The sequence below is a fragment of the Aedes albopictus genome, chromosome 3 (genome assembly GCF_035046485.1).
Source record: "Aedes albopictus strain Foshan chromosome 3, AalbF5, whole genome shotgun sequence".
Lineage (NCBI taxonomy): Eukaryota > Metazoa > Arthropoda > Insecta > Diptera > Culicidae > Aedes > Aedes albopictus.
This window is the reverse complement of record NC_085138.1, coordinates 123581768-123595845: the sequence shown is the minus strand read 5'-3', so window position 1 is coordinate 123595845 and position 14078 is coordinate 123581768. Positions and strand designations below refer to the sequence as shown.

The following is a 14078-nucleotide window of genomic DNA, read 5'->3' as shown; positions in this document are numbered from 1 at the left end:
TTCGAGTTAAAACTTCGGATTTTGGTGCGTCGACTGATCTGGTAGTTTTTCCATACATTTCTTCAACTCGCAAAAGCAGTCCTCGCCTTCTTGATCCGTGCACCTATGTCGATCTTGGTGCCGCCATCGGCCGCCATTTGGCTACCAAGATATTGGAAGCTTTCAATATTCTCCACTGATTTCCCAGCTACCGTGTAGCTGGAAGGGTTGACCGTGTTTACATCCAACGATTTGGTCTTGTTGACGTTGATGGTAAGACCTTCCGCTGAGGAGCGATTGGCAAGATCATCGAGCTTGCTCTGCATATCAGAGCGCCGTTGAGCTAGGAGAGCAACGTCATTAGCCAATTCGAAGTCATTTAGGTGCTCCATGGTTATGGGCTGCCAAAAAAATCCACGATTTGGTTCACGGTCAATCGCACCTACCAGGATCTCGTCGATTACGATGAGGAACAGTAGCGGTGAAAGTATACATCATTGCCTCACTCCAGCAACAAGCCGGATGGGATCGGACAAAACACCGTTGTGCAGTACTCTACACAAAAATGCCCTCTACTGTGCTTCAATGAGGCCGATGATGTTCTCAGGGAGTGCGCCTAAGGGCTTCCCACATGTTTCCGTGATTGAGACGGTCGAAATCTTTTTCGTAATCAATGAGCACCAGGTAGAGAGACTCTTGGAATTCATTGATTTGCTCTACCCAGGTAACCAATAAGCATTTGAATAAGCTGTATTTCTGTTTCATGTCTGCATTCGGCCTGCTTACTGCCGTATCATAGCAGTCCGACTGCTAAACTGCCCTATATTAACAATTCAAGTGCTACTTAAAATCTGACAGCAGTTTCGTAGAATTTCAAATGCACGGTATGTTTTGGTCAACAGGCATCATAACTGCTACTTTATTGCCATGAAACTGCTAAGAGAGATGGGTGATGCTAAAACCATAACACATTTCCACTTTCTAATTTACGTGCCACGGCTGTAGAAGCCATCATTTTTCGCATGTTTAGTCAATGGCAAATTAATTCCATGGTTGGTTTCCTATGATCGATTTTATTATCAGCAACTGCTGAGCTCATAACAAAACGAAGTAACTGCTGCCGGTGTAATACTCATACCTTAAATAGATCAAAAATCCAACGCGCTTTATCTAATCATCTATAGCTTACTCTGTAGCTCGGTTCAACACCATCGTCAACCAGAGGATCGAGGGATCCAATCCCAATTTCGCCTAAAACATCTAAAAAAACAACAACAGCAGTTCAGGACGTGCCCCAAGCCTCAAAAGTTCCACAGGAGAGTGAGAAAAAAGTAGAGAAAGGGAAGCCGTGAAATGGGCAGGGGAAAATATTTGTTTTTATTTTTGACAATCTGGGGGATAGGAGGTATAAGCATTTATTCAGCCGTATATTGGGCCAAAAGCTGCATTTAATTAGCACTAATGGCGCATATACGGCTGATTAGCATTTAATGACCTGCTGTAAAGGCGCATATGGTACCGAATTAATGCTATTTTAACTGCCTATTGGTTACCTGGGTAGGATCCTGCAGGATGATACGAAGCGTGACAATATGGTCTACACAGGATCGTCTGGCACGGAATCCTGCTTGCTGCCGTCGGAGAGTTGCGTCAATCTTCTCCTGTATCCGGTTAAGGATCACTTTGCAGAGGACTTTGAGAACGATACACAGTAACATGATGCCCAGCCAATTATCGCATACAGTCAGGTCACCCTTTTTGGGTACCTTTACTAAGACGCCTTGCATCCAGTCCGCCGGAAATGTCGCGGTTTTCCATATGTTGCAGAATAGCTGATGCAGTAGTTGTGCGGATACTACGGGGTCAGCTTTGAGCATCTCAGCTGATATGCGATCGACCCTTGGGGCCCTGTTAGATTTCATGCTACGGATGGCTGTTTCTATCTCCTGCACTGATGGAGCTTCGGTGTTGACACGGGTAATGCGTCGAACCGTTGGGGGATCATGCTGAGGTCTTGATAGCGTGGCCGACACTTGAAAAAGCTTTCCAAAGTGCTCGAACCAGCATTTCAACTGGTCAGCACATTCCAGCAACAAACACATTTATAAAGAATCAGCCGCGTCTGAGCAAACGCCGTAATGTGATCGTTTATAAGAATTATGTCCAGCCAAAACCGCGACCCGTCTTTCCTCCAGGTGAAGGTGGTGCTCATATTTATAGCACACAAATGTAGAAATATGGATGTCGTATGAAGAGCCCATCTATTAGTGCTAATAAAGCGCTATGCTGAGAAGCAGCTTCTAACTTAGTTCTTGGTTGAAATAATTTGAAAGGGATGTTTTGAGCTGATACTCATGTCATCATTGCCAACAGACATCAACCTTACCTTGCTCTTCCTACTATGCTTCGCCACGTTCACGAACGGCACGAAAGTCAGCGTCAGCCCAATACCAAAGATAAGACCGGCTATCAGGCCGGTAAAGTTCGCCTGCCACGGCAGTGTCCCGAACCCGAACAATATACATCCGATAACTAGTAATTTGATCATAGCTACGTGCGGTTTCTTCAAGCTCTTCCAGTGACACAGTACGAGCTGTATCATCAGTGATGACAGTACACCAGCTAACGATGGCAGTGGACCAACCTAAAACGAAGACAACGTTCATTGCAGAGTTACCTTTCCGGTAAAGCCAACGATTTGATCGTACCTCAGCCTTATACGGCACAAATATTGCACTGGTTAGGTTTCCCGCGATCCCCGAACCGATGTAGAGAATCGCCATCCGCAGTGGTCCAATGAGCCGCTCTAGATCCGACATCAGCAAATGCTGAAAGGCAACGGTGATTGCTAGATGTATGATGCCTGCGTGTAGACAAAGCGACGTGAAGAGGCGATAAAACTGATCCGGATATTCATTGGCGATGAATGGAAACATCCCGCACACATCGTTCAGACAGGATACCTACAATAAATCAGTCGTGGATATTCATATACAGTATTGATCAAACGTCTCCAGCCTTCAAGGACAAACCTGCGAACAAAGCGAAGCCTCTTCGTGGAAATACCCGGAGGCAAAGTCGCAGTACTCCCTAGTTGTGATGCGGCATTCACCATAGACGCCGATACAGCACGGATGACCAATCACTTCGCACACCATGTGCTCCGCGGTGTGATCCTTGAAGCGGAATCGTTGCGTAAATTGATTATTCTTGCGACAGATGGGCCACTTGGTGATGTCATCTGGCCATTCGTGCGGCGCAATTGACGCTGGAGCATCACAGTATTTTGGATCCAGCCCGCATACACTACCGGAAATGCGACCCCCGGGACCCGAGTCACCAGGAGACCACTTCTTCCACGTGGCAATTGTTTTCTGAAATGAAAAGTGAATATTTTATAATATTTCAAGAACCTGCACCTAAATTTATTATTTACCGTTGGCCACAGCCCGCGCATTGAGCAGTCCGCTTGCGAGCTCTGAACACAGCCGGAATCATCGTTTCGGATACAACAAGCCGTTTCTCTTTCGTGCTTCCTGGTCTTTGCTATAACGTCTGATATTCTGGAGTCTCGCCTCATGCATGCTCCGTATTTAGCTCCTAAATGTACAATGTCCGTATTTCTCAACCCTATCCATACATTGCGTGATTCCCTATGATGAACCTGAAATCAAGAAAACAGATCTTATCAGTTACTATTCAGGGAGATTCAAACCTCTCATACTAACCTCTTGAAGGTTCAAACTGGTGACAAGCACTTGAGCAGTCTTGTCCTCCATCCCCCAACCCACGGGTCCAAAACCGTAGCAAATCAATGACACAACCAGCACCAAAATTTGAACCGTATTAATCCAGTACGTAAAGAAAGGTCTATAATCGTAACGATCGTCGAGCAGATCTGGTCTAAGTAGTTTAACTTTGTTTCCTATTGGTCGCATTGAGTTGTCAAGCACTCCGTCCAAAATGTGCGAAGAGATTCGTTGACCGAGTGCTCCACTAGCGCCTTCCCGAGCTTGCAGTTGCAGTTCGGAGGATCGTGTTCGCCAGCCGTTGATAATGCCGCTTCCGGCCGTTCCGCCCAGTCCACGGTCGCCATCTGATACGAACAGTTGTCGCGAATTATCCACGACTTGGCCCGGATTTGGTGGTGGGCCGGCAGTTGGAACTGGAGTGTCGAAAAATGCCTCCTCGTCCTGGATCGGCTGCAGACCGTCGCAGTGTTCGTTGTCCTCATTTGTCAGCTCGACGTGTGCCGGAGCAAAACTACGCGACCATTGCTTTTGTTTGCGCAGGTGTTTCCTGGTAATGCTTTGAATCAGAAATGAAATGCCATTCCAGATAACCGTCGGTACCGACGGTTTTCGTTCCGCTTTGACCATGAAGTTGTCAGCCCCGTTATCGTAGGTGTAATGTGGATTTGCGCGTTGACGACGGTTCTGTTCCGTATCCCGCTCGTCTTGGCTTTGGGCTGGCAGCACATCGGGTCTGTCTACCGGAGGGGCATGCTCTTCGACAGCGTTCTGATTGGCGTTATTATTGCGATAGGAGAAATCGTATTCGTCCTTCAGCTGACCAAAGCGTCGGATAGCGAAACGCTTTTGACGGTCGTCCCATTTGTGCCTTTCGTACTCTTCATTGAGATTATCCACACCGAAGAACTTGGCCGTTTCGTGTTTCATGTATTCCTTGATACGCTGTTTGCGTGACATATTTGGCCCAATTGGACGTAATATCTGTTGTTGAGCATTACGCTGTAATGTGGACGCCGGCGAATCACTCATTGGTGGCGAGTGGGGCTGCATTGATGGCCCCGGAAGTGATGCTTGTGCCACAGGTGCTGGCATTGGTTGTGGTTGCGACGGTTGCGATGGCTGTTGCTGTACTTGAGGTGGCTGTTGTGGGATCATTTGCTGCGGTGGTACGGATTGTACTGCTGGCGGTGGTTGCATTTGTTGCTGTTGTGGTGGTGGCTGTGATATAACATTCTGCTGTTGATACTGTATTAGTATTGAACGACTGTTACTGTTGGTCATGATGCTCTGTTCTGATGAGTGTGCTGACGGTTGTTGTGATGGCATCTGCTGTTGCTGTTTGGCGTGATATCGAGGAATAGTTGAAATATCTCTGTGCTCCATACTATTGTAGTTCTCTAAAGATATCTGCGGTTGTGATTGCGTTGTGGTCATAATGTTGGATGCAACTTGCTGCATGTGGTGCTGTTGTTGCTGCTGCTGTTGCTGCGTTTGTGGTTGGTGATGATTGTGCTGCGACTGATGTAAACTATTCGATGATTGAACTGTAGTGATGGGTGATGATACGGAAGCTGGACTCATCGGTGATTGACGACCTGTTGATTCGGTGGCTGATGAAATGGACAACGGCTGTGGGCTTATGGGACCGCTGGTTTGTGTGGTCTGATGAACACCAGTGGCTCGACGTAGTGTGTTACAATGCAAACATGATGCACTGCCATTTGGTTCGCTCATTACACTTACTGGAGTGGCAACACGACATGATGGTTGATCTAGAAAGTCGGTGCTGGGAGTACGTGCTATCAGGTATTCTGTGCTCTGGCGGGACTGACGTCCTGAGTTCACAGCTTGGGAGGACAGGGTGGAACCAGAAGCTGAGCAGCTGGGTGTCAGGGAAGACGGACATTTTTGGGGACGAACACGTGGTGGCGTGGCGTAGTGATCGGATGTATCGAAGCCCTGGGGTGGCGAAATGGTTTGCTCGTTGGGACACGATTTCACGCGGAAACGGTACGGCAAGGTACTTGTGAGATGATTGTTTCTATGTTGTGAAGCGTTGACAGCTGTTTGAGTGAGTAGTGCTGTCATCAATTGGGTTTGGGGCTGGTAGGTCGGTTCTTGAGGTGGAGGGGTTGGTACGTAGCGTTTGACCGGAGTGTGCACGTTAGAGTTGAGATATCCATAGCTATCTGCAGCTGCGAGGGGATTCGTAGTGTTGAGAAAATGTGCTGGTGGAGGAATATACCGATCGCATTGAGGTGACATGTCGCGATAGCTCTCAGTCAGGCTGTGACGATATCTGCAAATGGAGAATGCATTTTTTAAGTAAATAGGTAAGTTAGATATAGTTTTTTAAGTAAATATTTAGATATTCGGGTTTCGCGCACTTGTAAGAATTTAATAAGTGAGGAAATTGGTAAATATCCTCAGAACCAAAAAATGTTTGAGTAGTGCTAATAATATGCACTTAAAATTGAAGTAAAATTAATCGTCTGATATGACTTCACTGTATTTTCAAAGAACAGCTATTCCAGAACATGTTGATTTTACAGTAATTGATCTTAAACAATTTCAAACGAAATCAGGAAAATTTGGTTCAGGACGCGCACCTGTTTCATCTTAAAGCTGCACCGCGTCCGCGCTGTATACGACGAGCGAGGTTTTTTGGTGGTGTTGTACTTTTACAACGGCGCGCGTACTAAAGGGTTAATCGTTCATTTAAAATGTTTTTCATGATTTGAAATTGCTTTTTGATCTACTTATGACCTGCTCAACAAATCTATCTATCTATCTATGCTATGCTACGCTATGCTATGCTATGCTATGCTATGCTGTCAGAGTGCCAATACGAACCTGTGGGGTGATGCCTACAGGATCGTTATGGCCAAGACGAGAGGTGTGATGGCTCCTACAGAGCAATCTCCAGAGATGTTGGAGGGGATCATTGGAGGACTTTTTCCGCGTCATGATCCTAGTCCTTGGCCTCCTTTCGTAGAACAGCCGGGGACTGGGGCTGGCGATGAGGAAAGGGTCACCGATGTGGAACTTGCGGGGATAGCTAAGTCCCTTAGCGTAGGTAAGGCCCCAGGTCCGGACGGAGTTCCGAACCTGGCCTTAAAAGTAGCTATTGCAGAGGCTCCCGAGATGTTCAGGTCTGCTATGCAGAAATGCCTGGACGAGGGAGTTTTCCCAGAAGCTTGGAAGAGGCAGAGCCTGGTACTATTGCCAAAGGCGGGGAAACCACCCGGAGACCCGTCGGCATATGGACCAATATGCTTGATTCACACGGCGGGGAAGGTGCTCGAAAAGATCATCCTCAATAGAATGTTGAAGTTCACTGAGGGCGTAAATGGTCTCTCGAGCAACCAGTACGGCTTCCGGAAGGGGAGGTCCACCGTAGACGCTATCTTGTCGGTTACAAAAACCGCCGAGAAAGCACTCGAGCCTAAGAGGAGGGGAATTCGCTTCTGCGCGGTAGTGACTCTGGATGTAAGGAATGAGTTTAATAGCGCCAGCTGGTCTGCTATTGCCGATGCGCTCTTGCGTCTGGGGATACCGGCAAGGGCGTAGCCAGCTTTTCGGCCAGGGGGGGCGAGCACCCTTACACTGAAAACCACTTTGCAGTAAAAAGGAGTTCAAATACTTCATCATTTAAAAAAAATAAAAGTGAAGTATGAAATATGGGTGATTAACAGGAATGGTTCAATGGAAGAATCATATATGATTGTAATCCTGAGGAATTCCTCAAGATATTGCTTCAGGAATTTCTTAACAAATGCCATCATGAAATTGAATTTATCCAGCAGTTTCTCCAGAAATTTCTTTAATACTTTTCCAGGTTATTTTAATGTAGATATATCAGCAGAAATTACCTTCGGAAAACTTGCAGTAATTCCGTTGGGAATACATTCAGAAATTTCTTCAATAATTCCTCCAAAAGTTTTATTACGAATTTCACCATGCATTCTTTTGAGAATTTCCCCAGTAATTCTTTACAAATATCATTCTTAATTCCACCAGAAATCCATTTGAGAAGCTCCAGAAAATACTTTAAGAATTTCCCCGGGAATTCTTTCAAAAATTCCAATCAAACTAAGATTTCTTTCCTTGAGGAATACCCTAAGCAATTTTTGGAGAAATTTCTTCGAAAAATCCTTTAATGAATTCCTTCGAAATTACCGGAAAAAAATCTTTGAAAATTTCTAAAGGAATTTCTTCTGAAAATCCTGGAAGTTGCTAGAGGAATGCATTCGGAAATTTTTAAAGGAATCAATTAAAGAATAATTTCAGGAATTTATTTCAAAAATCCTTGAGGAATTCCACCGGAAATTCCTTGACAAATTCTTCAGAAATTTTTTGAGGAATTCCTTTATTTCTAAAGCTTCTTGGGAAATTCCATAAGACATTCCTTCGAGAGTTCTTCTACGATTTCCTTTAGAAGATTCTACGGGAATTCCTTGAGGAATTTCTTTGAAATAGATTTAGAATATTCCTTGAGGAACTCCTTCGGAGTTTTCGTGAGGAATTCTTCCGAAAATTCTTTGAGGAATACCTTCAAAAATTCTTGGAGGAATTCATCAGGAAATTCCTGTGAGAATTCCTTCCCAAATTCCTGAAACAATTCTTTCGAAAATATTGAAGAAAATCCACTAAAAGTCTCATGAGATATCCCTTCTGAAATTCCATAAGGAATTTCTTTAAAAACCTTTCAAAACTTCCTTGAAAAAATATTTCGGAATTACCTGAAGAAATGCTTTTTGTGATTTTTTATTTCCTAGAGGAACTCATTCGGCAATACTTTGAAGAATTCCTTTAAAAATGCCTTGATAATGAAAATTCGGAAATTGTTAAAGGAGTTCGTATGGATTTTTTTTAACATATGTCTGAAATGTCTTATGGAATACCTTCGGAAATTTCGTGAGAAATTGTTTAATAAGTTCGTAGAGGAATATTTAAGGTTTTTTTTATAAATCTTTACGAAATTCCTCAAGGAATTCCACCGAAGGATCCTTGACAAGTTTTTGAGGACAACCGTCAAACATTTTTGGAGGAATTCATTCGGAAATTATTGGAGGTACTTCAAGGCAAATCCATAAGAAATTTCTTTGGAAATTCCGGGAGGGATTTCTTTGGAAATTCGTAGAGGAATTCCTTCGGAAATTCAGAAGTAAATCCTTTGAAAAATCCAGGAGGAATTCCTTTGAAAATTCCTGGAGGAATTCCTACGGAAATTCCTGGACAAACTTCTCCGGAAACTTATGGAGGAATTCTTCGGGAAAATCCTGGAGGAATGCCCTCGGAAATTCTTGGAGGAATTCCTTCGAGAATTCGTGGAGGATTTCCTTCGGAAATTCCTGGAGGAATTTCTTCGGAAATGCCTGAAGTAATTCCTTCGGAAATACCTGGAGAAATTCTTTCCTGAAATTTCTGGAGGAATTCCTTCGGAAATTCATGGAGGAATTCCTTCAGAAAATCCTTGAGCGATTTCTTCGCAAAAGTCTTGGAGGAATTCCTTCTGAAATTTATGGAGCAACTCCTTCGGAAACTCGTGAGGAATTCCAGGAGAAATTCTTTCGAAAATTCCTGGTGGAATTCCTTCGGACATTCATGTAAGAATTCCTTCGGAAACTCTGGCAGGAAATCCTTTGAAAATTCCAGGTGAAATTCCTTTGAAAATCCCTGGAGGAATTCCACCGGAAATAACTGCAGGAATTCCCTCGGAAATTCCAGGAGGAATTCCTTCGGAAATTGCTGGAAGATTTCCTTCGGAATTTCTTGAAGGAATTCCTTCGGAAATTTATGAAGGAATTCCTTCGGAAATTCTAGGAGGAATTCCTTCGGAAATTGCAGAAGGAATTTTTTTGAAAATTCCTGGAGGATCTCCTTCGGAAATTCCTGGAGGATTTCCTCCGGAAATTTCTGAAGAAATTCATCCGGAAATTAATGGAGGAATTTCTCAGGAAATTCCTCCCAGAATTTTCTAAAAAATTCCTCAAGGAATTTTTGAAGGAATTCCTAACGGAATTTGTAAAGGAATTCATCCATGAATTTTCGAGGGAATTCCTCTTGGAATTTCCAAAAATCAAATCCAAAAAGACTTTCCGAAAAAAAATCTCCAGGAATTTCCGAAGGAATACCTCCATGAATTTCTGAAGGAATTCCTCCATGAATTTCCGAAAGAATACCTCCAGGAATTTCCGAAGGAATTCCTCCAGTAATTTCCGAAGAAATTAGTCCAGTAATTTCCGAAGGAATTCCTCCTAGAATTTCCAAAGAAATTCGTCTAGTAATTTCCGAAGGAATTCTCCTCCAGGAATCATAAAAAGCATTCCTCTAAGAAGTTTAGAATGATTTTTTTCCAGGAATGTCCTAAGGAACTCATCCAAGGATTTTCTCAGAAATTTCTCTATAGATTTCTGAAAGAATTCCTCCAGAAATATTCGGAGGTATTAATCCAAGATTTTTCGAGGGAACTCCCCAAGGAATTTCCGAAGGGATTCCTCCAAGTGTTTTGGAAGTAATTCCTTCAGGAATTTTGTAAGGAATTCCTCCAGGATTTTTTGAAGGAATTGCTACTGGAATTTCCGAAGCAATTCCTCCCGGAATTTCCGAAAGAATTCCTCCAGGAATTCCTAAAGAAATTCCTTCTGGAATTTCCGAATGAATTCCTCCAGGAATCTCCAAAGGAATTCGTCCAGCAATTTCCGAAAGTATTCATCCAAGATTTTTCGAAGGACCTCGCCAAGGAATTTTCGATGGAATTCCTCCAGTAATTTCCGAACGAAGTCCTTCAGGAATTTCCGAAGGAATTCTTCCAGGATTTTGCGAAGGGATTCCTCCAAGAATTTTGGAAGGAATTCCTTCAGGAATGTCCAATGGAATTCGCCCAGCAATTTACGATGGAATTCCTTCAGGAAATTCCGAAAGAATTCATCCAGAAATTCCTAAAGGAATTTCTCCTGGAATTTCCGAATGAATTCCTCCGGGAATCTCCAAAGGAATTCGTCCAGCAATTTCCGAAGGAATTCCTCCCGAAATTTCTGACAGAATTCCTCCAGGAATTTTTTGAAGGAATTCCTAATAAAATTTCCGAAGAAATCCCCCCCGGAATTTCTGAAAGAATTCCTTCAGGGTTTTCCGAAGGAATTCTGCTAGGAATTTCCGACGGAATTCCTACAGGAATTTCAAAAAATCTAAAAAGAATTTCCGAAAAAAATCCTCTAGGAATTTCTGAAGGAATTCCTCCAGGAATTTCCGAAGGAATTCCTCCAGGAACTTCCAAAAGAATTCGTCCAGGAATTTCCGAAGGAATTCCTCCAGTAATTGCCGAAGAAATTATTGCAGGAATTTCCGAAGGAATTCCTCCTGGAATTTCCAATGAAATCCGTCCAGTAATTTCCGAAGGAATTCCTCCCGGAATTTCCGAAAGAATTCCTCCAGGAATTCCTAAATGAATTCCTCCTGGAATTCCAAAGGAATTCGTCCAGCAATTTCCGAAGGAATTCCTCCTTAAATTTCTGAAAGAATTCCTCCAGGAATTGGAATTTCCGAAGGAATTCCTCCAGGAATTCCGCTAGGAATTTCCGAAGGAGTTCCTCCAGGAATTCCGCCAGGAATTTCCGAAGGAATTCCTGCAAGAATTTCCAAAAAAAAAATCCAAAAAGTATTTTGGAAAAAAATCCTCCACGACTTTCCGAAGGAATGCCTCCAGGAATTTTCAATGACATTCGTCCAGAAATTTCCGAAGGAATTCCTCCAGGAATTTCCTAAAGCATTCCTCCAGGAAGTTTGGAATTTTTTGTTCAGGAATTTCGTAAGGAATTCACCTAAGGATTTCCTCACAAATTTCTCTATGCATTTCTGAAAGAATTCCTCCAGGAATCTCCGAAGGTATTCATTCAAGATTTTCCCAAGGAACTGCCCAAGGAGTTTCCGAAGGAATTCCTCCAGGAATTTCCGAAGGAATTGCTCCAGGTATTTCCGAAAGAACCCTTCAGGAATTTCCGAAGGGATTCCTCCACGATTTTTTGATGGAATTCCTTCAGGAATTTCCAAAGGAATTCCTCCAGATATTTCCGAAGGAATACCCTCAGGAATTTTCGAAGATATTCTTCCGAAGGAATTCCTGCATACATGAAAAAAAAAATACGAGGATGCAGGAGAATTTTATTTTTACTAGTCAGAAACAGCTCTGATCATCTAAGTTTTTCGGTTAAGTTAGAATATAGTTGCTCGGTCAGGGGGGGGCCACGGCCCCCCCCTGCCCCCCCTGGCTACGCCCTTGGATACCGGAGTACTTGTACAAGATTCTCGAAAGCTACTTTCAGAATCGCGTACAAGTTTACGACACGGAGGTGGGTCGGAAGTACTTTCACATAACCTCAGGAGTCCCGCAAAGTTCCATCCTGGGTCTGGTGTTATGGCATGTCATGTACGACGAGGTGTTGAGGTTAGAGTACCCAGTGGGAGTGGAGATTGTCGGATTTGCCGACGACATTACGCTCGAAGTCTACGGTGAAACGATTGAGGAGGTGAAGTTGACTACCGACCACTCGATCAAGGTTGTGGAGGCGTGGATGCGGTCCAGGAAACTGGAGCTGGCTCACCACAAGACAGAGGTGACGGTTGTTAACAACCGGAAGTCGGAGCAGCAGACGGAGATTAGTGTAGGAGAGTGCACTATCCTGTCAAAGCGCTCCGCCAAACACTTGGGCGTGATGATCGACGATAAGCTTACCTTCGGTAGCCACGTCGATTATGCCTGTAAAAGAGCCTCCACAGCTATTGCGGCACTGTCCCGCATGATGTCCAATAGCTCTGCGGTGTACGCCAGTAATCGCAAGCTTCTGGCTAGTGTTGCTACGCCCATACTTAGGTATGGCGTGGGGCACCGTGCTAAGTACTGAATGCTACCGACGGAAGCTGGAAAGTACTTACAGGCTTATGTGTCTTTATGTAATTTTATGTAAAAGAGTCACTGTGGACATCCCAAATTGGGAGACATGTGAGTTCACATGAACAGGCATGTTAGCCAGACGAACATCACAGATGTGATAATCGACAATGCGTTTCGAGCATTTCAGAAAGAACGACGTAACCAGATAAATCTGGAATTTATTCCTTCTTTTTACAACGCACGCACCCTTTCGGGATAAAACTACAGAGTAATTTCATGCCATGAAAATACCCAATAGAAAACTCAAGAGTTCAAAACATGTTTGAAAAACTCAAATCCCTCTGGAGAAAAATAGGATAAAGCCCCATTTGCTCCAGGAGATTTGAAGTAAGCAGAGCTTTTTAGTGCTCACTAAATTGATTTTATAGCTACAATCCTCGGGGTAGAAGCTAAAGATTCGTAGCTATACAAAAGACTGATTTATCCGAAGATATTTAGAACGTGAACAGGTCCGAGTTCCATTCAGGAATACCTCTTGCGGTCCGCACAGACCGCAGAGGACAAGCTTCTTTCAAAGCAGTAGCTATGGTATACCACAATGAAGGGCGTTGTAATAACAAAACCATAATAAAACTCTCTTGGAGTAGCAATGGAAGCGAGTTATCCATAAAATGTGAACGCAACCACACAGCGCAACATTTTTTTTGTCTCAAGAGCAAACTTCTGTGTCTCTGACAGATTTTGGGCTGCTGAATCCGAATCCGGGCTAAGATTTGTTCTAACACGTCAGAATTTTGAGCTATACCCCAATTTATAGGGTAAAATATGCGATTATGGGCTTTTTTGACTGTAAGCCATTGAGCATGGAAATATTTTTTTTAAGCAATCAAAAGGTAAATTGCTCAATTAACATCTAAATTAACGACTCATGCAAAATATTTCATTTTACCATATCAAATTTCATAGATTTAAGCATTTTATGTTAGTATCGAAACTTGCATGCAACTTCTGGAGGGTGACTTGTATGGGAAATATCGTACCTAACATAAATCGCTTAAAACTATCAAATTTGATTTGGAAAAACAAAATATTTTGCATGAGTCGTTAGTTTAGATGTTAAATGAGCAATTTACCTTTTGATTGCTTAAAAACAATATTTCCATGCTTAATGGCTTGAAGTCAAAAAAGCCCAAAATCGCATATTTTACCCTATAAATTGGGGTATAGCTCAAAATTGTGACGTGCTAGAGCAAATCTGAGCCCGGATTCGGATTCAGCGACCCAAAATCTGTTAGAGACACATAAGTTTGCTCTAGAGACACACCAAAAGTTAATTTTTGTTACGCTGTGTTATTACAGGTTCCCTAGCTTGTTGAGCAGGGGCGCCTGAATACGTAAAGTTTGCGAAGGAACACTCCAAAGTGCAAAAAGGTCAAATGGAGAGTCCTTAT

At 43.3% G+C, this 14078-nt stretch overlaps 1 protein-coding gene across 1 annotated transcript in view; it reads right to left on the bottom strand.

Moving 5' to 3' along the window:
- LOC115269560 (inactive rhomboid protein 1) overlaps positions 1 to 14078 on the bottom strand; it is a 33417-nt gene that overhangs the window by 12439 nt on the left and 6900 nt on the right. The window contains exons 2-6 of the mRNA XM_029878364.2: positions 3708 to 6030; positions 3416 to 3643; positions 3012 to 3353; positions 2688 to 2942; positions 2366 to 2623 (exon numbers count right to left, since the gene is read on the bottom strand). Of these exons, the coding sequence (XP_029734224.2) occupies positions 2366 to 2623; positions 2688 to 2942; positions 3012 to 3353; positions 3416 to 3643; positions 3708 to 6030 (3406 nt within the window). The remainder of the gene's footprint in view (positions 1 to 2365; positions 2624 to 2687; positions 2943 to 3011; positions 3354 to 3415; positions 3644 to 3707; positions 6031 to 14078) is intronic.